The 25,360-nt window shown below is 33.9% G+C and overlaps 1 protein-coding gene across 1 annotated transcript; it reads left to right on the forward strand.

Annotated features, from left to right (window-relative positions):
• Positions 1–299: 299 nt before the first annotated feature.
• Positions 300–12,128, forward strand: LOC126834727 (D-2-hydroxyglutarate dehydrogenase, mitochondrial-like). The gene is made up of 7 exons (XM_050566865.1): positions 300–712; positions 3,276–3,473; positions 5,187–5,380; positions 7,068–7,236; positions 8,075–8,361; positions 8,441–8,612; positions 10,700–12,128. The coding sequence occupies exons 1-7, from the start codon at positions 490–492 to the stop codon at positions 10,960–10,962; spliced, it is 1,506 nt and encodes a 501-aa protein (XP_050422822.1). The 5' UTR covers positions 300–489; the 3' UTR covers positions 10,963–12,128.
• Positions 12,129–25,360: the final 13,232 nt, after the last annotated feature.

Consider the following 25,360-nt stretch of genomic DNA (forward strand, 5'->3'; position numbering starts at 1 on the left):
TATAATTAAAATATGACATCATATTATTGACAATTATACCTTTGTTTTCGACACTCGTCGTTGATATAAAAAAACAATTGTGATGGACCAAACAAACCACCGATTTACATAATATTATAAATAAAATATAATATTACAATGAACTAATCCGGCCGCGTTCGTAGTTGGCAACACGTGTCTACTATCGCACATATTAAAGTATACAGCGACTGCGATAAGGAGCGTACACATTGTAAATAATAAACGAATAATAATTATTATCGTTCTTAACACCGGCCCGTGTGCGCTTATAGATTATTGTCTCGCTTTTTTGATAGCCGTACACGATCAGTCGGTCAATGGCAACCGGTCGTTGTACAAGTTGCGCGTACGTTTAATTTATTTATTACGAATTTTCGGTTGCGTTTTTTTCTTTCTATTTAATGAACTATCGTTCGGAAGCCAGTAAACAGTAAAATAGTGGTAAACAGCAGAAATAATAACAGTATTATGTCGTCGTTTTCGATTGAGCGGCTGTCGCGTCCGCTGGCTAAACACGTCCGACGATTCGGCACTAAAGTCATAAACAATGTGCGGACTACGCGTGGAAATTACGCAAAGGTCACGTCCGCCGATGTCCAACACTTTAAATCAATATTAGGCGAAGGTAACGTGTTGACCGGAGACCAGGACGTGCAACCATACAACGTGGACTGGATGAAGTACATGTCCGGTAAGCCTGTTGTGCCCTAATGCCGGCCCGCTTCTCTCCATCGGGATACACAAGGGGGGGGACTCGCCGACTTAATAATACAAGTCGGTCGGTAAAGCTTCTGGATTCAAAAAAAACCGTTTGTATTCCTTTTTTTTGTTGTAAAATAGTGTAGGTACCCGCGTATCTGTGTATGTTCATCAGAGGTATCTAAACGAAGCACTTATTTTGATCGAACTTGGCACAAATGATTATTTGGATACTGGAAAGTGCACGCAAAAGACGGAGTTCTTCTCCCGACGCGTTGCCCTAATATTTATTTTAAGCAGCCGAATAGAAATAAATTGAGAGATAATATATTTCTCCTTATCGCTCATACATTTTTTGCTTTCACAATTATTAAGTTCATAACTGCATGCTCAGGCTTTACTGAACATTTCTTCCAAAATATGAACTCCATCAATGTAATTAACCATCTTCAATCAGATATCCGAAATTTAAAAAATGGTCTTTTTTTCTCTTGCACTTCAAACTTGAAAGAGACATGGTAAACGTAACTGTAAATCATAATCACTTCACACAACAATAGGTACCGCAATTAATTACAATGGCACTTGTTTTTCTGAAATTGTTATCAATGTTTTAGCAACGTTGGCCTTGAAAACTTGTTATAACTTTAGAACAGTATTTTTTTGTCAGTGTGACATGGTAATCCTCAGGGACGGCGCCAAGGGGGGGCGAGGGTGGGCGGTCGCCCCCTCATAACAAATTCTTGCCCTTCTCTCGCCCCCCCAGATATTTTGCTAAATAGTATAATTTTAAATATTTGATTATTATTCCTAAAACCCAGATTTTAAATAACTGTATTTTTATATATACAAATTTAGTTATTACGGAAATTGTGAAAACAATTGTTGTTTTGATTTAAACCTGTTTATCTATACAAATTTAGTTATTAGTTATGACATTGCCACCAAATGTGGCCTATTTTTATCATTATATTTTGAGTGTTTTTGCAATCGGTTATCAATAATCCGTCGCCCATATAATTATGTGTTTTGGTGTATATATATATATATATATATATAATTATAATATTTACGTTTGTGTGTGTGTTTTCCAAAAATTCAGTGTTTATTGACGGATTGTTTTGGTTTAATAGAATGTAGGTATAACACGATAACTATAATCTCCACTGACTGGTTGTTGGGCGTTTTATAAGCCTTCATTTTTACTTCGATTTTCATAGAGTACAATAAGAGCTATATGATGGCCGACAGGTAAAAATAACGCTTATTTAAAAAAGTTGCCTTACTTAAATTGTACACTAGTATATATTGGCTCTTAATCTGTAATAAATTCATATTTTATACTATTTCACTTATAAATATTAAAGTCATTCACTGATAAATCATTATAATTGTTTTTTATTGACAGAAGTAGGTAAAATTATTGTGGTTGCCCCTCCAAAAAATTCACTTGACCTTTCCCGCCCCCCTAAGAAAAAAATTCTGGCGCCGTGTCTGGTAATCCTAAATCTTTAGTACAAGAACAGTTTGCAATTTATGAAGTAAATATTAATAATACAATTATTTAACTCAAAACTTGATTATAAAAAATATTTTTAGTTTTATCACCAGGAGCAGGAACAAATACATTTTTTGATGAACCCCTTTTTAGAAAGCAACAAAATTGTCCGTGTGATAAACATGGCGATCTCAAATCCACTCCACAGTACTTAAAAAACTGCCCCTGTGACTTTTCGATTGTGATCAAGAACGCAAGTTTCACTGAAAATAACAGTCTTTAAAGTTAGATGGGTGATCCATCGGAATGAGTGGCATCCGTGGGATATAATATACTGTTTCATCCTCTCCTCCCTTTACTGTTAAGGTAGTAGCTTAAAATATATATAATTTCCAGTATCTTCTTTACACGCAGTTTTGAGCAATGCGCCGTCACAAAGTATTAGTGGGTCAAGGTTCTGTTGTAAAATAATTCCACAAAAAATCGTATATATGTATATTAAATTTAGCTACATTTTTTTAAAGAAAAAGTCAACTGAGATACGATTTGGAATGGACTAATGTCTTTACTATAAACATCTATAGAAAATAACATTGTATATATGTATCAGTAAAATTGCCTACATAGATATTAAGTACATGCACATTGCAAAATTGTCACCATTTTATTTTAACCTTCAGGTCCTTCAAATTCTTGAAGGATTCGATGTAGGTAAACTATAATTTACCAAATTAGCTAATATATGGTAACAGTCACTGAAATATGTTAACATTCATCGAAACATATGTTTTTTCTTTGCCACCGGCGCGGCGCAGTGTAATATGCATAATATGTACTGTAATACATAGTAACGACGATCGTATACGTGATTTTACTTGTTGTGCAGACTGCAAAGACGTTTTTTATAACGTGTTGGTCTTGTACTACACGTTAAGAGGAAGAAGCGTTACAAGACCGATTTATTGGTTGTTTTGTGTTGGATTGACACATTTTTTTAATGGGTTTTTTTTACACACATTAAGCATACTTGTCATTTTATATTATTATATGATTGCAGGGGAGAGCCGGACGGTGTTAAAGCCAAAAACTACAGAGGATGTGTCGGCTATATTAGAGTATTGTAACGACAAAATGATAGCGGTATGCCCCCAGGCGGGCAATACCAGCATATCCGGGGGCAGCGTAGCGTTGTTCGACGAGGTGGTCTTGTCCATGCAAAGAATGAACAACATCATTGATTTCAATCCCCTGTCCGGTAAGTGTACATAACAACACGCCTATATCGCGTTTTATAATTAAATAATCGTATAAAAATGCATTCTTCTCCATCACCTGCGCCCTTAGTATCCATTACCCTGCCTTCAGCGGTGCTGTCCTCTTTTTAACAAAACCGCCGCCGTAGAACAACAACAATAATAATTAACTACAATACAAGCCTAGGTTTTGGCCAGTGAGTAGTAGAATAAACCGCGAGCTGTTTGCTACCTATTTCCCAGGTCAAATGTAGACAGTTAATTCGCAATATTTGGTTGTGTTCAAACAAACAAAGCCCGGAGCTATGTTATTTTCCCATTTGGAGAGTTCCATTAAACTCGAATAGTTTGGCATACACAACTGTCTACACGTTATAATGTAGCATATTCTATAGATATCTTCAACCATTATATAGCGCAGACGAGTAATATAATATTATTACTTTCCGTTGATTATAAAAAGTAATGATAGCGTTCATTATTAACGCCAATGCTAATATTAGATTATAGATGGACCAATTATTATATAATATATACTTAAATTAATATCATATGGTATAGAAGGGGGTCATAAAGCATACCGGTTTTTAATTGTTTCGGTCGGTTAATAAAATAATTACACAGTTTCGTTTGCATGTATAAAATATATAAAAATGATTTACACGGTGCCGGAGTGGTCAGTGGGATATTACTACGCTCGTGAACACACAAATACGATGATGATAATTTAGCGATAATTATGATGATGATTAAATGTTTGTATAATTGTATGTACAGGGTGATCCATTTAACGTAGTTAAAAAGTTAATTAAACATGTAATTTTTCATTTAAATTTCAAAAGTTGATAGTGCTCAGGAAAATACTTAAAAGGTTAATATTTGGTAATTTAAAAATATTGTACAATAACTTATAACGTCAATAAAATATTTTTAAAAAAACCTTTACAGTTGTAATTTTATTCCGGAAAACGAGTGTCTAATGAACCAAGGTAATAGGTTGAGTTATTAAAAAGGAAAAAACAAAATGCCTTAGTAATTGCAGTGCTATCATGCATTTTGACTACTTCGAATTAACTTGAGTTCATTTTATATGTGGTTAAAGTTCATAACTTTCATACTGTAAATTATTCTATTACAGTCACCAAAAAAGCCACGTTTTGTTTAATAGTACATTTTACCAAAGAACGTCGCCTATAAAAGTTAGTTACTACGTTTAAATGAGTTTATAAATTGATTCTCTTCTTAATAATTTACTTGCGGTATAGTGGACGACCGAACATCATTATTGCTATACATTTTTCAGATACAGCTTAGCACCAATATCTATAAATTATACACCGCCTCTTCTGTAAAATTCATATACCTACTGATTGAGTGCTTACTGTTTTCTCCCGTTTACAGTGTGAATTTTTTTACAATGCTCCCCCTCATTGGATCTGTATTTAAAAAAAAAAAAAAAAAAATGTGAATTTAAAAACTAGTGAGAACTAAAAACTTTCCGTCCTTATTGAAAAAATTGGAATTTCGCCTATCTCCTAGGCAACAATTATAATGTTCTTATCACCAAGGCGGTGGATAAACAATTATTGTGCTAGTCGTAGGATGAGTCATGAGCTGTTATGAGATATTTTAAATATGTAATGACCGCTCTAATGTTAACATATAATTGTTGTGATAATATATACAATGCCAATATGTATTATTGTGATCGACAGGAGTGTTGGTGTGCGAAGCGGGATGCGTGCTCGAATCGCTGATGGGGCACGTGGAGAGTCACGGGTTCATGATGCCGCTGGACTTAGGATCGAAGGGCAGCTGTCAGATCGGCGGCAACGTGTCTACCAATGCTGGCGGCATACGAGTCATACGGTACGGCACTCTGCAGGGGTGCGTTCTGGGACTTGAAGCCGTGAGTTGACGATTGCACGTACCTAATGGTATTATAGTACGGTATTATCAACAAGCGGTATACACAGGGTGGCCGAAGGGCAAGGATATAGAGAAAGATAGGGGATAAAGGATTTTTGAAAAAATACTTGGGGTAGAGGTACGACTTTAACAACAGTTCGTTAAGCCCATTTGCGGTCTGTGTGTTTTGTTCCATTGACTGCGTTATGGGAAAAATGAGTGTTTGATGCGTAACCCAACCGGAAAAAAAACTATCGAAATGTTCATCTTGTGTACATGAACATGTGTGTGTGTGCGTATCATAATAATAATAATAATAATACAATATTGAGTATTGACGTTAAAAAGTGACAGCAGAGGAAAAAAAACAAAATTCTTTCCAAATAATCGTTCCGACACATTTGCACGTATAAAATTATTTAAAAATAATATTATCTCCCCTACACAAAATAACAAAGACAACTGCTGTGTGGTTTAGGCTGTATGGAAAAAAACATTTTGTAGCATTAACAAGAAATTGGTTGGCTCTGTGACTTTGTAGTTATATTAACTGAATATTGGTTATTTTTAACATATTTATTAGTTAATTCAACAAAATTAAAGTTCTCTTGACTACATATTTATTTGATAGAAAGGTAATTTGGGGGTCAACTACAAAATCTGGTTGTTACGGAGGCAACCAAACTGTTGTTAATGCAACACATTTCTTTCTCGATTAACACAACCCGCCTTTTCCAAAGTAATTTTGTTAAATTTATTACCGTCTTTAAATCAATGACAGCCCTGACCCTATACTGTGCTAACTTTTTTTTTATGAAAATTCGATTTTCACAAACAAGCTAATAAACGTTTAACGGGCGGGGAAAGTCTTCTGGGTCTCGCTCACGCTTAATTAGGTATTTTCCCCTGTAAAAAATCGATTTGGTACGTGCGTACGGTTTTCCGCAATCTACCCTGCACCTCTCCGCCTTCTACCACTTTAATCCCATACCCGCCGCCTGCAAAGCTGCCAACGCTCCCCTATAATTGCTTCTGTCACCGGGCTCACAAACTGTTCTCCCGAAAACGTTCGATTCAGTAAATTTATTATTATTATTTTTTCCCTATTTTTTTTTAATCAAATCAGTGTTTCCGAGTTGTCCTTTTTCTACCCTCCTCTTTAGTACCTAATCTAACGAAACTTCTGGGCCCTCTTTTTTTTTTTTTTTAAATAATATATTGGACTCGTTTGCGTTTCTCTTTACAGTACTAAATTGACCAAATAACCCCAACGTGGCGCCTTTCTTAATTAAACACAAAGCCGTGTACAAACCGACAACCCCCTGCTCGCGTGCAGCAGTTCTCTGTATGTGTAATTGCGATAATAATTAATGACCTGTTCCCGCTTAGATTTGTTTTAACGTTAATTCCTTAAATCCACGGTGAATAATTAAATTGTTTCCAAATAGAATGTACTGAAATTGTTGATAATTTGCCTTTGTAAAATAATGTTGTATTAAATAAAAAAGCCCATCCACACTAAGGCAACACCGAGAAACTTGTTAGTTGATAATTTTGTTTCTGCTGTTCAACGCCACGAGGAAGTAGAACATGGGAATTTGCCATTTGGAAACACATTAATGCAAAAAAACCAACAAAGTAATAATAACAACATTCTGTGTAATAAAAAACTTCTACTATTTTCATAGGTAACCGCTGACGGCTCGGTACTAGACTGCCTGAATACCATGAGAAAAGACAACACAGGATATCATTTGAAACATTTGTTTATCGGTTCAGAAGGAACGTTGGGCGTAGTCACCAAAGTAGCCATCCTCTGCCCAATTCTTCCCAAACACATCAGTGTGGCTTTTATAGGTGAGAGAAAAGTATTCTAAAATTATCATTTGTTTCGCAAATAAATATACTTTTAGCACCAAGTAATTGTTTTGGATATAGCTTTAAAATAATAACACTGTGGTGTAGTTACGCAAATTGTTGTTATCTTATATACTTGACACGAACAACTAAAACAAATCAACATTTATCTCCTTTTTATTACCAAAATATAATTTATGAATAACAGACATTCTAAAAAAGCACACATTGTTAATAACCCATTGTTTTTAGTGTAAACATTTTTTTTTGAAATTTATCTCAACAACAAATACTTTTTTTTAGAACACAAATTGTTTTATAATAATAACGGGAATAATCAATTCTTACCACTTTTAAAATAAATATTTTTGATGAAACAAAAAGTTATGCGGTAAAGAGGTTTCTTACAGTAGCTTTTGACCATTATGGCGATTAGCCAGTATCTATTCGACTGCGGATTATTAGTTAATTCAAGAGCTTGTGTTTCGTTCTGGTTAAATCATGCAACGCAGAAAAAATAATAACACTATTGATTGTATGAAATTGTTTTGAACATTCTATATTTCTAATAAAATAAAAGATCGAACGAGCTTGACGATTACTATATGTTTCCTCGTTAAATTTTTAATTAAAGGAAATAAGTCCACGTACTTTGTCTCGTTGGCGTTAGGACCTCGCACACTGGGGATTTGTACGCGGTACGAAGGGCATGAAATTTACCGCTTTTCTGAGTATACGACGCCTTTAAATGTTTCTTATTTGACCGTCGCGTAGGTACAATGCGTAAATCTCGGCCGTTTTTACTACTTTTTTTTACCTCCCGCTTGTATGTGTACAGGTTTGGACAGCTACGAAAAAGTACTAAAACTGTTTTCGATCGCCCGGCAGGAGTTCGCCGAAACGCTGTCGTCTTTCGAACTCATGGACAACACAACAATAACCGCTGTAGAAGATAACCTCAAACTCGGTTGTCCTATCGCCAACGTACATCCGTTCTACGTGCTAATCGAACTGGCTACCAGCCAGCCAAATCTGAACCGCCACTTGGAAAATATACTGGAAAAAGCGTTAGACGATTCGATAATCACCGACGCCACGACCGCCGACCAAACGTCCACTATCAACGTAAGGGTGTTTTCCGAAAATATATACATATATATATACTGACGATTATTTGTTGTTGGTTTTTTTTTACTCCGTTTAGAAAATATGGAAAGTGCGCGAGAGATCCATAGAAGCCCTAATGAAGTACGGATACGTTTATGCCTATGACATATCCACGCCGCTCAATTGTTTCTACGACATAGTAGAACTGTTGCGAGACAAGTTGAAAGACGTAGCCGACTGCAAAGCCGTATGCGGCTTCGGTCACATTGGTAAGTCTTATTTTAATCTGCACAATAAACGAGAACTACCCATAATACATCTTACATTTCTTTGTGCTTAACAGACCTTATGCACGCTTCTACCAAGCCTTTCCATCTGTCACGATTTTTTGCCATTTCCGTCGTTATCCCGTCGTCCGCTTTATTTTATGTCTTAACTACTCTATCTATCCACCGTTGGCGGGGTCTCTCTCTTAGTCGCTTTTTGTTTATTTTCTTAACTAATACATTACGAATACGGCTTCCGTCAGCTCGTCAAACGTGACCAGCCCACTGCAGTCGCTTTGCCTTAAGATACTTTCCAATGTTTGGTTTGTTGTACAGTTTTTCTAAATTCGTGTTTTTTCTTCTTTCATATTCTCCATATAGATTTTGTGTGGATCCATGTATTTTCCGCAAAACTTTCCTTTCGAATGTTAGTAGTTTTTCTTCGTCCCTTTTGGTAGTGGACCAAATTTCGCGAGCATACATTGCTACTGAACGTAAGTAACAAGTGTAGAGTTTTTCTATAGTGGTTTTTGATAGCATTTTGGAGCTCAGCATTTTGTTCATGTCAAAGTATGCTCGGTTTGCCGCACTTATCCTCAGTTGTATCTCATTATGCATATTATTTTTATCATTGATATTAACACCCAGGTATTTAAAATTATTTACTCGTTCAAAGCAATATGCTCCTACTTTGAGATTAGATATGTTTGCCACATCTCTGGACATTACTATAAATATTTAGTTTTGTCTTCATTTATGCTAAAGCCCATTTTTTTTTACTAGAATTGATTAAACTTTCTGTAGTACATATTATTTCATTTTTGGTGTCTTCCAGTATTATAATGTCGTTTGCATAGGCCAGTATTCAGGCAGTTTTTCCATTCAGCTCCAGCTCATGACTAGCTTCTGTGTGTCTAACTATTTTTTTCTAGTGCGAGGTTAAAAAGTATAGACCGTATATACCATTTTGACCATATTCATAATATTTCGCCATAATTTGACGTATAGTGAAGATATGGTCTGTAGTCGATTTCCCTCTCATGAAGCCGCATTGATATTCTCAAATGATATCAGTGACGTATACTTCTAAATTTGTCAAGATTGCTAAAGATAACATATTGGTACTACCAAGGCGGTAGGTTTCGACCTTTGCTGGATTACCCTTCTTAAATATTGGCCAGATAATCGCTAAGTTCCAGTCTTTTGGGATAACCTCATTATTCCATATACTTATAATTAGTTGTTGTTATGTGATACTAAAGGTGCTCCTGCTAACTTAAGCAGTTTTTAATTTATGTTATCCTCCTCCTGGTGATTTGTTGTTTTTTAATGAGTTAATTATGTCTTGGATTTCGTCCCAATATCAAACCAGTAATTTCTATATTTTCTGACATCTCCTGTAAAGTTTTCGCAGCTCTTGACACTGTATTTTTTATCTTTGTCCAGGTTGTCTCAATGTCTCCTATTGTCATGTTGTTTTCCCTAAATCTATTGGCTATTTTTGATTAATAAATTTGTCGTTCTTTTACAACTTACATAAGTATTCCAAAAATTTATATTTTTGTACATGGGATTTTGGAAAGGGGTTTAAAATTACTCTCTAATATTCAAATAGCCAACAAAAAATGGTTATGATCAATACAGCCTGGGTTCCCAAACGATTTTTTATGTATTTTTTTATTTAAAAAGAAATATTTTTTCGGTAAGTATTAGTCTTTTCCAAGCCTTTATTCCTAATACTCGCCCATGCTGAAGAGTATCTCAAGTTAGGCAAATCGATTTCAATTAAGTATCACTTATGACTTAAAATTGTAAACAATGTATACCTACTAATTAAAAAAAACGTATAAAAAATGTATTTTCAAAAAATTCAAATACAAGTTTTGGAATTATTTTCATTAAAATAATATTATCAATGGTTTATTGAAATATAAATAATTTTTACGGCCGAATAATTTCCAACTTCGATTGTAAAATAAATGTGAAAGAATAAAATGGTATCATCGGTTGTCGTTTGGACGCCGCGACAATACCTTTTTAAACATTGAGAGGGTTTTTTTTTACAACAAAAACCTTTGGAAAAATTGCAGGTGACGGTAATTTGCATCTGAACGTGGCCACGAGGGAGTACAACAAGGAGTTGTCGGGAATCATCGAGCCGTTTGTTTACGGATGGACGTCCGAGTGCCGGGGGAGCATTAGTGCTGAGCACGGGATTGGCTACATAAAAAGGAATTACCTCGAACGCACTAAGAACGGCAAGGCCCTTGGTCTGATGCAAAGTCTAAAACACACTATGGACCCCAAGTGCATACTGAATCCCTACAAAGTCATACCTCCTTCCGAAACGTGATTAGCCGGATTAAGTACGAACTTCGCTCTGGGTCCGAGCGGGGACAATAAAAGCAAAATGGTCTCGTTAATCAATACAGCTCTGTGTACACACGCACTCATATTTAATAGACAACCCTTGTATAATACAACACAGGAGATTTCACGAGAGAGGGGGGGATAAACTCGTCAACCAGTAGAAGAATCATATTTATCCGTCGCACATAACACATTCAAAACTTGTTGTAATTTTAATCATGTATTAAATTTGTCGCATATTATATTGTTACTGTAGTACGTACGTTTACATCGTGTTAACAAATAATAAATTAATTTCTTCGGTTAGGTTGCTCAATCGTTAGTTATAATATTATAATGTATGCACAATCGACGACAACTCCAACATCTTTTTTCCATTATGTTTCCGATTAATTAACCCACGTCATCATAATAGTAATATAATACAACCATTGATTATAAATATTATTATAAAATATATAATGTGTCCGGCCAGTCACGGTGTGCGGGCCGGAAATAGGTATTGAGTCTTTCGACAAGGTGGTCTTGAGCGGTACTAAAATGATGTTCAAGCGAAGAATGAACAACGTTGTACGATTAATATCCATCTCGTGTTCATTTTATTTATAATTGTGTTAAACGTTCGGTTTGAACAATTATTCAGCAATTTAGTGTTATTCCGTTAGTTTTAAACAACTCGTTCCATCACTACCGAAATGTAGGTACAAAGAACAATTAATGGACTACAGAGCAACCATACCATATTGTAGGTAGGTATGCTGCTGAAATCGCCAACGCAAAAAGGATTAAAACGACTGAGTTAACAACATTTAAATAGTTTTGCGGTATTTGTTTGTTATACTAGTTATACGGTAAATTTTAATTGTACCGTATTATTTATTAGATCCGATGCAGTAGTTACACAGTGTATTTTGTTTCAATAATACAGCGGTTGTAACCGCTCGGTATTTAATACACATTTTCTACATCGAAAAATACAAACAACTAGCTAAACTTGTAGGGGTGGCATCGATGGATTTATATAATTCATCAAATTTACTGATTGTGCACAGTGTATATACCGTACAGATTGTAAATAAAATATTTTAGTCAATACAAAAAAAAAAAATTCTATATCCGTACCTAATCTAGTACATATCGAAATATTTTATTTTATATAATTATATATTTTTCTGATTACATTATTATTTTATTTTTATTAGTCTTACATAAAAAAAGTGTTTATATTGAATGGTGAGTTACAATTAGTAATTTGTTTTTGAATTTAGATAGACTTGGAGTATACTATCATTATAACAAATAACTCTTTAGAACTGTGTTAGACATAATGTTATTCTGTAATAATTGTAACTGTAACTACGCTTAAAAAATATAACGCCGAGTGTAATTCTTAGCACTTCAATTATTTCGCTTACAAAATTGATTCAAAACTATCATGTCAGTATCACAAGAGGTAATCTGCTTTAAACGACATGTTGATGTATTTGTTGAATTTGAAAAATATGTTTGTAATAAATCCATAAAAAGCTTATCGAATTATGATTTTTTTATTTTGTTCTGAAATTAATTATCATTATTTAAATGTTTGTTGTTGTATAATTTTTATTCTTTTCCCAGACATAATAAAATACTTCTCTAAATTACCCAAGGGCAAGGTGATCCATTTTAATCATCAACAAGCTTATAATATTAATGTTGTCAGGAGATTTAAAAAAATGAGTTGAAGTATTTGTAAGCAGAGTTGTGAATCATTCGAATAAAACGTTATCTAAATAATCATCTTTTTTTCCCCAAGTAACCGCCAACTTGGGAGGGAACCGTTATCTAAATAATCATCTAGATAACACATTATCTAAGTAAAAGTTATTCGAATAATTTCAAAAATATTTCTTCAAATAATTTGTTATTCGAATATTATAGGGCTTCGGGACCATAGTCCCTATGTATATAAAATAATTTTAGTATCATTTGAATCGGTTTGATGTCAAATATGTCGTTTTAACTTGCATGTCTTTCTATGTGCAGGACCGCCACCACTTATTTACACTGTAGACTATTAAACATTATTTTAAAGTCCTAATTAATAATAAGGTTTTTTTAAATTGTATATTGACTTGTATCTTTGGTCGTACTGTGTATATATATATTAATAAACAATAAATAAAAACTGTTTGTACTTTGAATGGCAATCTTATAGAGCCAGATGGACTGTTTTGATTTTAAACAAGGGTAAGGGTAGCGATAACATTGGCCGTGCCAATTGTTATATAAAACCGTATAATTCGAGGTATTTTCCATCACCTCCCCCCGTGCATTTAAATTTACATAGAGTTAATAATGAAATGTTCAACGCACATTACCGAAATCGAAGGATTGGGGATATTCTCCGACACACGAGTGCCGCCCTTCTGTATTTATTGTGCGTCCGTTCAGCCACAATGCGTGTATAACGCAATAGTGTATAAACACAATATGGTAGACAAAAGTGGAAAAAGAGCAGCGCTGCAGGTCGGTGATATGGCAGTGGCCGCCCCGGGGAGAAACGGGGGATGTACAGAGGGAGAAAGACTAACAACGCAATAACAGCGGTCTGGAGGATTAGCAAATAAATGGCAGGGACCAGGGTCCGTCGAATTAGCCGACTATTATTAAAATCCCCGCCATCCGTCCACCGCGGCCGTGTCGGCGAATGTTCATTTACCCTGTTTTTGCCACCCGTGTGTGCAGTGCGTGTGCGGCATGTCGGCGATACAGCGAAGCCGCAGGGGTCGTTAGAGGCACATAATCCCTGTAGCTCCGATAATACCCCGACCGTAAACCCTTTACCGTGAAACAATCTTTTATGAGAGTGTGTGCATATTGTGTGTGTGCACGCTTACTGCACAATGGATCGCGTTAGGGAAAGGAAAACGCAGTACCGCCAGCGTTCGCCGTGTGTGTGTGTGTGTGTGTGTGTGTATCATCATTAATTATATAAAATATTGTGTGCACAGTACACCGGGGACCCGTCATCAATTTCCGACATACTTACACTTGGCCACACACACACACTTGTTGTCACAACGCCGTCGGCCACATATTATACTATATACATAATATCATGTGACAATCATATGCGCTAATGTAATAGATATAATCAAGATAATAGTACGGTAATATAATGTAATCGTGGAATCTCAATTATTTTGACACTCGACCGGGTAGAACACTTGTGTTTTTAATAAGGAAAAGTACTGAACATTTTTATTTTAATATAACCGCGGACAAAAATCATTATTAGCCAAACAAAAATGTAAAAACTCGAATCAGAATTTTCCAATTAGTTAGTATAGTTATGCCGTATGGCCACGACAGCTTAACAGTCGTGACTATCATCTCGCCTTGAAGATGGACTCTGCAAAGAGTTCGAAACGTCGGCTTAAAAATAGTAACATGGATATATCTGAAACTCATCTGCATAAAATATACATATCACTAAAATAAATGTGATACGATAAAATGTTAAAGAGTTTTAAATTCTATTTTATTTGCTGAACTGTGTTAATATTCAGCGATTCCTCTTTTACACTAAAATGACTAAGGTACGGAACATTTTTTTAATCATATCATACACAAAGTCTTTTGTATAATATCTATTATTTTATTATTAACCGGGATACGAAAATTATATCTGATTTCTATAACTACATAATATAGTTGGTTGAGTCTGGCTTTCTGTATAGACTCCGCATACTTTATTAACAGGTTAATGATTATAACGTATGGATGTTGAATATTGCTGTAGGAACACGCTTTGAAAGCATGATCCTCTGTAAAACAATGGTTGTTACTCACTTACACATTTAAAAGATAAGCGCGGTCGTGTTAAAATTTTAATCTGACTGCTCATAAGCTCGCCAAATATTTACCGATGACACATATTTTAAACTACTGTTAATTGTTGACATTGTTGACTCGCCTTGTTCAGAAATAAATTACCTGTATACATGTATATATTTTTTTTTAAGCCCAAATATAAGTAATTTGTAATAATATTATGTTTCAACTTGAAATAATCGTTGTACTCGCCAAGATAAAACGTACTTGATTCTAAAAATGTATTATCTATATTGTTGTAGCTATATACATGTTGTAAAAACTTAAGCCATCGATGTACTCAAACTGATTTACGGTATTTTACTATTTGCCGGGTATACTTGTACGAGGATATTTGACGTTCGTGTGTATAATATATTCTATGGAATTTAATAGTTTAATTATGAAAATACCACGATGTATTACAGTAAATTCCACGACCGAACCAATGTAATAGTGCTTTTAGAAATTTACAAAAATATATTTTCGAATTTTGCGACAGCCGATACCCAATTAACGGTTCCAATAAAGCCGACAGGCTAACCATTGTTTTATATATTTAGTTACATCTCAGTCCCTTATTACGTTATAATATTTGAATTGTTTCATGCAAAAGATTATAGTAATAATATTTTCTCTTGTTTACAATAATAATAATTATGATATTACATGAAAAAAGATATATTAAAACATATACAATCATAATTTACTGACATTCGAGACAATTAACCTACTATTATTGTAAACAAAAGAAAATATTACTACTTTTAATCTTTTGCATGTATTATATAATAGTGTCACTGTACGAAAAATACATAAACATGCGTCCTGCGATAACACAGGATATGTGTGTCAACGGTGTTCGTATATTATTATACTTATTTGTTGCAACCGTTTGTATTGTACTGTTGCGCGTGTTTACTACAATATGACAATGCGAGTTTGACTACCATATTAATACCTACTCTGTGTAAAAGGCTTATACGTCATGTAAATACAAACAAAGTGTCGTGCCGTTATATTTTAGTGTAACGTGTGTGACTAAATATTTATAAAGGTGTTAAAAGCATCCAACAGCGTCGAAACTCGAAGAACTGTTGACTCGTTCGCCCGTTTATTTACGTGTTCAGTGTAGTGTGTACACACGCATACAGTTAGGCTAGGTCCTATAAACTTTACTCGACGTCTATTAAGTATTAACCGATCTCTTAACGTCACCATCGACTTTCAGAGGGGGAAACTGTAGAAAAATAAAAACCATTTCTTTAAAATATATAAAAAAAATTGCAAATAATACAAATAATAATACAATTTCATCCGCTCATTTTGCACGGTCCTATAATTTTACTATTATACTTAAATACAAGCATTCTATGTATAATATATAGGATGTTTATACAGCATAATATCAATACCATTATTCATTATGCGTTCTCAGAAGGGTAAGCGCGTTTATAATATACGAACCGTGTGTATCAAATTACACGTGTAAAAAGTGTGCGTGTAAGTGCCAGAGCGACCGAAGCGAATATATTATTATTAACACTGTAAGCTGTGATGGAGAGATTACATGTTGGCTCGTTATACCAACTTTATACATATATATATATATATGCTGTTGCAGTATTTATATTTGTAGTACTTGCAATTACTTATATTACTGTATGAATTATGATAATATTAAGTTTACTTAATAGCTTTGAAGAGCTCGGAACAGCAACCAGATGAATCCATTTTTTTTTCAAAAATTGTTTTTTCATGGAAAAGTTATCTACATGTTGGTGCAACTTACGGTGAAATCCGACTATTACATACAAAGATATTACAAAACGCATTTGTACCGTCCATTTCATAGTAAATGGAATAAATATTTGTCTTGATCGTCCTGGGAAATGTTAAAATGTGAATTAATCTGGTTGTTGCTCCAATCCCTTTAATTGGTAATTGGTATTCATAAAGTCGAATATTTGTTACACATTTTTATTTGATTTTTAACAGAGAATCAGAATAATTGAAAAAGAATAACCCATATCCAAAGGTTTAAGTGCGTATATACAAGCAAAATTAATTGATTTTTGTTTTTATACCCACAACAATAAATAAAAATATACATCATAGACGTGATCCGAATCTACATAAGCACTTGATATTATACTAATTGGGGCTTGATAGTCAAATGATAGTTAAATACTAAGTATTTAGTAATTAGTCGAATAACAATTACGGTCAACGGCATATATATATATATATATAGGGTATCACCCTATATATAGTATATATTTTAGTGATCGACAATCAAAGAGGGTCAACAATAATACTCGTTTAAGTAATAGTTTGATTGTTACAATAAAACCTAAAAGCGACAGAAAAACTGGATGGACATTAAATAGGCCTAAGTAAAATAAAAGCGAGCACAACAAATTTCAGCTTTAAATATCAGTGATCAATGAATTATAATGATACTCTAAGTGGCATAATTTGTTTTTCTTAGCAGTCAGTTTTTCGGTATAGTAATTATTCATAATTCGTGCATCGGAAAAGTATTGGTTTCAGTTGCAATGCTTCGTGGTAAAATAAAACGGATATTTTGGACCATAGTACACGCATTATATTTGTTTTGCTTAAGTTGACACTACCACTTCTTCTACTTTTTGCTAATTAAAAGCGTTTGTCCAACGTTGATTAAAACAAATTTACAACCTGTGATGGCTGTGTATATGACAATATCATCATACATAAACATTAAATATTTAAATATCTAATCATCGTGGTTATATTATTTATTGTTTTACCAGACTAAAAAAAAGTCTTCTACAAGAGTATTCCGTACTAGGCTATCACTAATAGTGGTTTATAGGTTCGAAGTGTTTTATTGGCAATTTAAAATCGAATTGATCAACTATGATGGCAACATTTAATAAGTGTCATTAGTCATAACTTATAAAGTGCTTTGTTTGAAAAAAATATATGTTACTACAATTCACTTGAGTCGTTTGAAACGCGGGTTGGACTAAAGCTCAGCTAACGTTCACCACATCCCAAATGTAAACCACACACTAGTGGTCGGTTCGATAAATATCAAATATTTTTCTTTGATTTGGCACGTAGTTTTTGAAGAATTGGAAATCGTCAGCTATTTTCCGAAGGGCTACTCGAGTAGCTGAATCCACACTTCTTGATACTATGCGTGTGTTTGTATAGGAAATGCTACACATATGTGTAGCCGGCCTAATAAAACCGCAGTATCGAGCACGCTTGAATGAACGGGAGAGGGTTTAAGGACCCGAAATTAGCAATTAGGAAGATGTATGTATAAGATATCAAAGAGATCTAGTTTCGCATTATTTTCTTCTGGCGTGGATGCGACACCCGAAGCAGTGATTATATTTTCTTCTAGGGCCGTCTTGATGTTAAGATGAGCGTCGTACACCGCGTTGTACGTACGGTTTATCACACTTTCCGTTCCCATTTGCCCGTTCGTTAACGAAAATAACAAGAATAATTTTGTTATTCCCATTTATACCGTGAATATAATGCGTGCTTTTCGACGCTTATTAAAATGACCGAAAAAACCAGGTAATAGCCGACGAGGACGACAGTTGACTTGTTAAGCGAGCAACCCCCTTCGGGCCGACAATTACCCGCACGAGTGCGTAAAAAGTTAAATATTGACCCGTTTGGATAGGCGTTTGTGAGTGTGTGTGTGTGTGTGTGTATAGTAAACACGAACAGTGTTTTCCCGGAGCGTGTGTACATATTATACTACTACTACAATAGCGGAGGGTAAGCAGAAAAAAGTTTTCAATAAAACCCAATCAAAAACACGCGGACCCCGCGCATTTACATTTTAAATCGGGCCTTCTAATTTTCACAAGGCGGCTGACACGACAGCGGTGGCGGAAGAGAGAGGGTGAGAAGGTAAGGGCAGAGGGGAGGCGCAGGGATGACGGCTTTCACGTGTGCGGACCGACCGGAATTTGGGGGGGGGGGGGTGAGGGGGGAGATTAATAAATGGAAAAACGTTTTGTCGACAAACCGTGGCGGCTGAGAGGTGTGTGCTGCAGTCGGGGCTAAAGGAGAGGGCGAGTGGGTAGTTGCCGGGCGCCTGTCGGTGCATTTAAATTCCCGCTCAGAACTTTATTAATTTATATTATAAAACCCCGGCGCGTACACACAGCTGCCAGCCAACAAGCACGGCCCTCGCTGTGTATATGTACAGTAGTAGTGTGGATGATGGAAAAAGCTATTGTTCCTTCCTATCACCGCCGCCTTTCTCGCGCCGTCTCTTTCGCTTTAACGCCTCTCCGTCACCGACGGCGTCGCTAACGTTTATACATAAAATACGTATACATACACACACACACACACATAAAATACATATATTATAATATGCTTGTGAATAAATCAACGGGCGAATTACCCTTAGTGTTACCTCGGTATACCTAGAGCGAAGAACGGTGGGGCGCGACTGAACTATTGGTTTGTCAAGACACTGTGCGTTCATAATGTACCCATATATACAGTGTACTCATATTTATTATTAACAATTTCCATGGGAGTGGATAAAAATACATCTACCCCAATATACGAACTATCACTGTGCTTGTATGATATATTATATTCCCTACCGTTGATTGTTGCGTACCGTCGAGTAATAATAATGTTCGTAATGTGCTATACAAATGCACCTGGGACGATTCTGGCGAGGGAAAGACGAGGGGGCGCCCACAAGTGTCGACGGGCACAAGATCAATGGCGTTCGCGGTGCTGGCCGATTATTATCGTAAGCATAATATGCGCCATTTACGGTCGTCTATAAGCGGTTAGCGTACCGCTGCACCGTCATCGGAGATCGTTATTTCCATTAATATTGCATATTATGTTAATAAATAAACGCAATACTTATAACCAATAACCATGTTGCTCAAACGACAATACGTATACACTGGAAAATAGCCATCTAGTTGCGATTACAATGAATGTGAATCAAGCTAATATGAGCCAACCATACTTGTTGTTGCTAAGGTAATTCATGTTCAGTCGATAAACATTATCCAGTTAAGGTCAGCTGTAAAACGTGACTGTTACATTTTTAACCTAATACATTATACTATTAACAGCTTATTTTTTTTTTTAGTATAATTATCAAAGTAGTAAACCAATTGTGTGTCCATTAGTTTTGAATAAACCGATAATATAAGATACCTGACATTATAATTTCCATATTTTTTCAGACAAATTAAATAAAATGATCACTATATATTATAAAAGGCAGTACAGTGGGGTCGGGGCATAGTGGGGACGGAAAGGTCACAGGTTTACAGGAATAATTACAACTGAAAGTGATAAAAACACTTTGAAATAAACGCTTTGATGCTAATTTGTAAACACTGCATCTCACTTTCATTCTTTCTTACTATGCTGGTTTATACTTTACACAACTGGTTTGAAAATACTAACTACCGATTCGCATCGAAGCGTTTATTCGAAAGTGATTTTATCACTTTCAATAATTCCTGTAAACCTGTGACCTCCCCGTCTTCATTAAGCCCTGACCCCACTGTGCTGGCTTTTTAGTTGCTTAAATTAATTTCATTCAATCCGCAAAAATAGGAGCTCTGTTCAAATCAACTTTATATCTACTCTAACTTAATAAAATCCATATTCAGTTAATTGTGTAATGTTGTCAAATTGGTTTTTATTGATTAATAAAAATTGATAATGTCTACTACGTCTATATCAAACTACGTCATAAACGTTTCACTCGTTTCAACCAGAATAAAAACCAACGTTTTTGCAGACGAGATTTAAAAATAATATGTGAAATAATATACCATCCATTGTTTTAAGTGATTCCATTTTGGAGCAGATAAGACCGTGCGACAACATGGCTTTCGGGTACACGATGATGCCAACAGAACAAAATAACACTTATTTTTTTATTTCTCTTATCTGGTACACCGTTAATGAAGTTCAAAAAAAAATTAAATTAAAACCTAAAAATGGTACTTGAGTATCAAAACTAAATATTACCATTCTGAATAGATGTCCATACAAGTTTTGTAATGATTTGATACAACTTTTTTAAGATTTTAGGTGTTTATGTTAAAATATACAACATTTGCGAAAAACACAGTTTTCCTACAATTAAAGAAAATCTGTAGTCCCAAATTTTTTTTTCATTTAATGTTATGGATACATATGAGTTAACTAACTCCTGACAAATTTTCAACTTAATTTCCGGCTAAAAAATAAAAAAAACTTGTACGGCTCTTAGGGCGACGAGAAATGGGTATAATTTCAATTTGAGACTATTGACGTGTGTGGACATACCAAATAAATATTCCTTATAAATTTCAACTCGATCCGACTCTTTTTCTCGAAATTATAGCCAGTAAAAGTTTAAACTTTAAAACTTGTATGGTTTTATTTTTGTTTTTTCAAATTTTAACTGTGAAGAAGTAAATTTTATAAACTTTTAACCCCACCCCCTTCAAAGTATCAACTAGATGAAATTTGTGATTTATAGAATTGCTACTCGAAGGAATTGGTCCAGTATTAAAAAAGTTACAGTGTATACAGACACAAAAAAAGCCTACATCATTGTAAAACCAATACCTTCGCTGCTCCACATCGAAGCTAAAACTTTGCAGAATAAAAATTAATAATTAGAAAACCCAACAGTATGTTATTATATTGTGCACTAATTTCTTAGGCATTTCATTATCGAACACTCAAACCATATGTATCAACATTAGAGTACAACGAGACACTCTAAAATTACTGTTTAAGTGATAGTTATATTTATTGTATTGTAAATAAAACTAATAAAATAAATACTCCTAAAGCTTTGAGAATACTACATTGTGAAACCAATATAAATGGTTGTTATCTTTCTAGCTTATTGTATTAATCCTTTTCAGTACTATTGCGCGTGTTATGAAGAACGAAAATTGGTTTAAAATTAATTATTTTCCAACAGAGCCATTACACTCTATTGACTATTCAATAGCTTGTATAATTGTTTATAACCCCTTAATATCAAGCTTGTTATGCAATAGTATTTACATGCATGTGGTTTGTTCTTAAACTCTAACCAAACATTGGTCGTTATTGTTACCTATAATTTATAATATGTGTTCAACTCTTCAGAGCGACCAAAAAACCAAATAGAAATATTTCTGATTGGGATGATTTTAGTAATTAATCAAATTTGGCGTGGTGGCATCTAAAATTAAAAGTACAAGTGGTTTTTATTTATATTCTTAACTTGATAGTTTTATTACTTAAAATAGTTATAATTAGCTATGTTCGTCAAATCTGTCTTAAATTGTTTAAAAGGATATTAATTTAAGTCATTTTGTTTATGAATGAAATAATATTAACATACAAGTATTACATAATATGTAATTATATTTTTGTATAACTTCTAAACGGTTTTTATGAAAGATAAAAGTGTTTTAAGTTTAAACACTATGTATTTTTGCAAAACACTTCAAGGACTTTCATCTCAAGGTTTTTTAATATGAGAACGGTATATTTTATCATTAATAAGACTTACTTAAAGTCTAAAGATTACAACACTTGAACCGATTATAGCCATCCTGTCGATTAATATACCTAATATTGTTAAACTGCTAAGCTTTGGGCGTTGGGTAGAACCCCTTCCTTCTATTTCCACTGAACCGACACTGCTATTAATTAAGCTCTAAGAATATGAAATATATAAATATAATGTTAAATACACATTGATAGTAATTTCGAACACCTAAGAGCTGAGAAAAAAATGTCTCTTTTTAGTTCTGTAAACATATTTGTCTTGTGTGCAACAGTGTAAAATATCAGCGGTCGTTTAAATGTGTAAACATTTTTTTTTTGTTTTTTTAATAAGCGCGTTTCTCAATACGAAGAGACCTGTCAGCAACGACGTAGACACTTCATTATGATATTATTATAACAATACGATATAATCTTATTTGATGTGCCCCACGAAAGAAATGAGCAATTTTGATTGTAATCCAAGCGTAAACCATGCATTACAGTCCCACAGATAGAATCTTAAACACACGGTTAAACTACTTGCGGTCACGCCCACGCAAGTGTATAAAATACGCGCTTGGCGGTTACAATATAATTACACACACACGTGAGACTATATTAAATATAAATGGAAAAAAACCTTAAGTTTTGCTCGTGAGACATTCCACCGGAATGGATTATATTTGTATACAATAATAATTATGATAAATATTATAACGTATAGTGGGGATTTTACACAACCAAATTCCATCTTATACTTAGTAACTTTGCCAAATAAACATAGACAATATTACATTTATTACAAACTTGCATGGTGACTTAATAATACCCTCCTCTTAAAAAACGTTTTAATTTATAAATGTATAATATTTTGTAAAAAGCCTGCTTCCATTAGTAGTAATATTGCCTAAGTATTTAGATAGGTGTTTTTATATATAGGTAGGTATAAAGATAATATAAGCATTGTTAACATAAATACAATAACATCTGTATAATGATACTTCATCATAAATTTATATTTCATTAAAATTATTCATGTAGTGACATTAAGAGAATACATGTAATTTCTTACACGCACACTTGTAAATTACTAACATATTAAATGTTAGTTTTTTGTCTTTTCTGTAATGTTTGCATTTCTGTAGACGTTCTCTATACCAAATTATCCATTCAGTTAAAAATAACGCTATAATATCTACATACACTGTATGGTGCTATATAGGAACTGTGACGAATTGACAAATTAACATTTATGGATTTGAGGTTTTATGTACAGGACAAACGAAATCAGCGGTGGAAAACACAAATGGTCGAGTATAATTATAACATACTGTACATTGACAATGACCAATGCTGAGCTGGTTACACAGATTTGTTTTATATCTAAATTATAATATTTGCTAATAACTAATATAAGTGATATTATGTGTACCTACTATAAAGCAGTTACGTCTATTAATCGGAATATCTATTTGCACTTAAACAATTATGTATATCTACTTCATACTTGATAATATGTTACTTTCTTAATACCACGACTATCTTCAAAAATATATATGTTTAGTAAAAAAAAAAATAATATACTATTTACTTATATAATTATTATTATCGTTTTTTAATAAACTACAGCAAACAAGTTTAAAACGATTAAATAATATAAAAGAATAATTAAGAAGATTAATATGTAGGTAATAAGTAATATGTAAGTAATAAGTATAGTGATAAGCAATACCAACTCGGATTTTGTTTGAAAGAATATTATTATTTTGTATTTTTTTTGTCTTTTAATATAATTGATTGACTTTTATAAATTATTCATAATAATAGTAACAATAACTTTTATATTAAATTACATTACCGATAAAATTGTTTTTTGGAACGACTTCAATTATTTGCCGTGACGTAAAATAACATTAATATTTATTTAATTACATTAATGCATATGGCTAATATTTATTTGTACTGTGTTGTTTGACAAGTACTGCGTTCATTGATATTTATATCAAATAATATTATTATTATTTTTTTTTTATTAGCCTTTATTTAAGAATATGACGGCTCAACAATTAAAAAATATACAAATCAGTGAAGATTAATACAAACATAATTAATTATAGTATGTATGACTAATAGTGATATTATATGTACAAAACCAAAACAAAGAGAACAGAGAAAAAAAAAGTAGAGATTTAAAAGTGCAGCCAGCGCTCAGAAGAAAAGTGATAGAAACTGAACGGGATTTAAGGATGTCATAAGGATCAGGATTTGGAATACCGTAGGATTCAAAGAAATTAAATAGTAGGATCCTATTAAGTACAAGAGAAGGGTAACCGAATACGAAGTGAGAAAAATCGCCGACAACTTCCTCAACGTGTAAATGGCAGAAAGGAACAGAATTAAGTGAAAGTTTGTAGACAAAAAAAGGGTAAGAGATTATGGCCAACTCTGAGACGTGAGAAGGAGGAAATAATTTTACGGGGTAAATCTAATTTGTGAAGCCAAGGACAATTACGAGGGGAAGGAATTATAAGCCGATGCCATTGTGCAAAATTAGGAGGAAAGGAAGACCACTTATCGAGCCAAGCGTTGGAGAGGACTGATTTAAATGGAATGAAAAGAAATTTATGAGATGGAAATAGAAGTAAATAGAAAAGAAGATAGAGAAGTAAATAGAAAAGAAGATGTGGATTTAGCTAGAGAGTCGGCCATTACATGGCCACTGATCTCTACATGACCAGGGACCCAATGAAATTAGACGTCTTTACCGGATGAGAGAATGTGAAGAAGGAGGGATTTGATCGAAAGAACAATAGGGGAACTGTGGGAACTAAAAGGACTGGAGTCTGGAAGTAATAGCCAAAAGACTCGCCTGGGATTTTGAACAAATAAGGAAGGAAGTATCATGAGAGGAGACAATGTAATGCAAAATGGCTTCACATTCTGCGGAGAAGAAAGTAGAAAAATGATGTAAGATGAAGGCTTGGAAT

This window comes from Adelges cooleyi, unplaced genomic scaffold (assembly GCF_023614345.1).
Source record: "Adelges cooleyi isolate 19-005CV unplaced genomic scaffold, UGA_ACOO_1.1 ACOO_flye_CR_arks_rails_tigmint_CR_PRNA_1, whole genome shotgun sequence".
Lineage (NCBI taxonomy): Eukaryota > Metazoa > Arthropoda > Insecta > Hemiptera > Adelgidae > Adelges > Adelges cooleyi.

Excerpts from the sequence above, each read along its gene's own strand:
- LOC126834727 (XM_050566865.1), top strand. The coding sequence starts at position 490 with ATGTCGTCGTTTTCGATTGAGCGGCTGTCGCGTCCGCTGGCTAAACAC. Across the intron at positions 3,474-5,186 it reads TGATTTCAATCCCCTGTCCG|GAGTGTTGGTGTGCGAAGCG; the intron begins GTAAGTGTACAT and ends TGTGATCGACAG. Across the intron at positions 5,381-7,067 it reads GCGTTCTGGGACTTGAAGCC|GTAACCGCTGACGGCTCGGT; the intron begins GTGAGTTGACGA and ends CTATTTTCATAG.